General features: G+C 54.1%; 1 protein-coding gene across 1 annotated transcript in view; it reads right to left on the bottom strand.

Annotated features, from left to right (window-relative positions):
* The window catches only part of Card14 (caspase recruitment domain family member 14), a 32,808-nt gene that overhangs the window by 30,026 nt on the left and 1,714 nt on the right, over positions 1–1,068 (bottom strand). The window contains exon 2 of the mRNA XM_005350832.3: positions 731–950. Coding sequence (XP_005350889.1) covers positions 731–941 — 211 coding nt within the window. The 5' untranslated portion in view covers positions 942–950. The remainder of the gene's footprint in view (positions 1–730; positions 951–1,068) is intronic.

The raw sequence follows: 1,068 nt of genomic DNA, 5'->3' as shown, positions 1-1,068 counted from the left end.
CACGCCCAGAGTTCCTGGAGCTCTAGAGCAAAAGGCAAAGAAGAGTCTCCACACAGGCTACAGCGGGATCATGGCCCTGTCCATACAACATTCGAGTTTCTGGGCTGCAGAACTGAGAGAATGTGTCCCTGTGGGGCTTCTTCCCCTGGGCAGTAGGGGTGGAGGTCAGGGCTTTGTCCATGTGAAATATCCCAACACTGTCCTTTGAAACAACTCTGTCTTAGCTTTCAGCTGGGACTTTGCTAGGTGACTAACACAGTGTCCCAAAAGTTCAGAACCTTGGTTCCCCTGATGCTTTTATTGTGGAGGTTGTTTTGAGAGCAGACCTCACTTAGCCTACACTGTCTAGGACTTGTTGATCTAGAACTAAAGGCGGCCTTAAATTTCTGACCCTCCTGCTTCCAGCGGGTGCACACCACAATGTTTGGTTTATGTGGTACTGGGATCTAGCCAGTCCTTGGTGTGCGCTGGCAAAGTTTCTACCAACAGATCTACATCCCCCACCTTTTTGATAAGGTTTCACATGATAGTCCGGACTGGCCTTGAACTTGTAGCAATCCCCCTGCCTCAGTCACTTGAAATGTTGAGGTGACAGGCATGAGCCAGCCTTGGTATTGAGGTCCTCCCCTTCCTACCATTGCTATAGCATCAACCTTGTTAAACTGCTGGGCAGGAAGCCCTCGAGTGTAATCCAGGCAACTCAGGGTGAGGCTGACGGCTACGGACTCACCGACTCTCATGGCACTGTTGGTGAAGCGGGGGCTGTGGAGGACCTCCTCCTCGTCCAGCTGGCCCAGCACCTTGGCCTGGCGCAGGTAGGGGGTCAGGCGGCTGGGGCAGATGCTCTGCACGATCTTGCAGCGGTGACTCTCCAGCATGTCCCAGAGCATCTCCTCATCCAGAGCGGTCAGCGTGGAATCCGTGCGGCACAGTTCTGCCATACCTGGACTCTGAGAGGGCAAGATGGGGTGCAATCATGGACTCTGAGAGAGCGGGATAGGGGTACAATCGTGGACGCTGAGAAGGCGGGATAGGGGTGCAATCGTGGACGCTGAGAAGGCGGGATAG

The sequence above is a fragment of the Microtus ochrogaster genome, chromosome 7 (assembly GCF_000317375.1).
Source record: "Microtus ochrogaster isolate Prairie Vole_2 chromosome 7, MicOch1.0, whole genome shotgun sequence".
Lineage (NCBI taxonomy): Eukaryota > Metazoa > Chordata > Mammalia > Rodentia > Cricetidae > Microtus > Microtus ochrogaster.
Note: the sequence above shows the minus strand (reverse complement) of the source record. Positions and strands in the feature narration are given on the sequence as shown.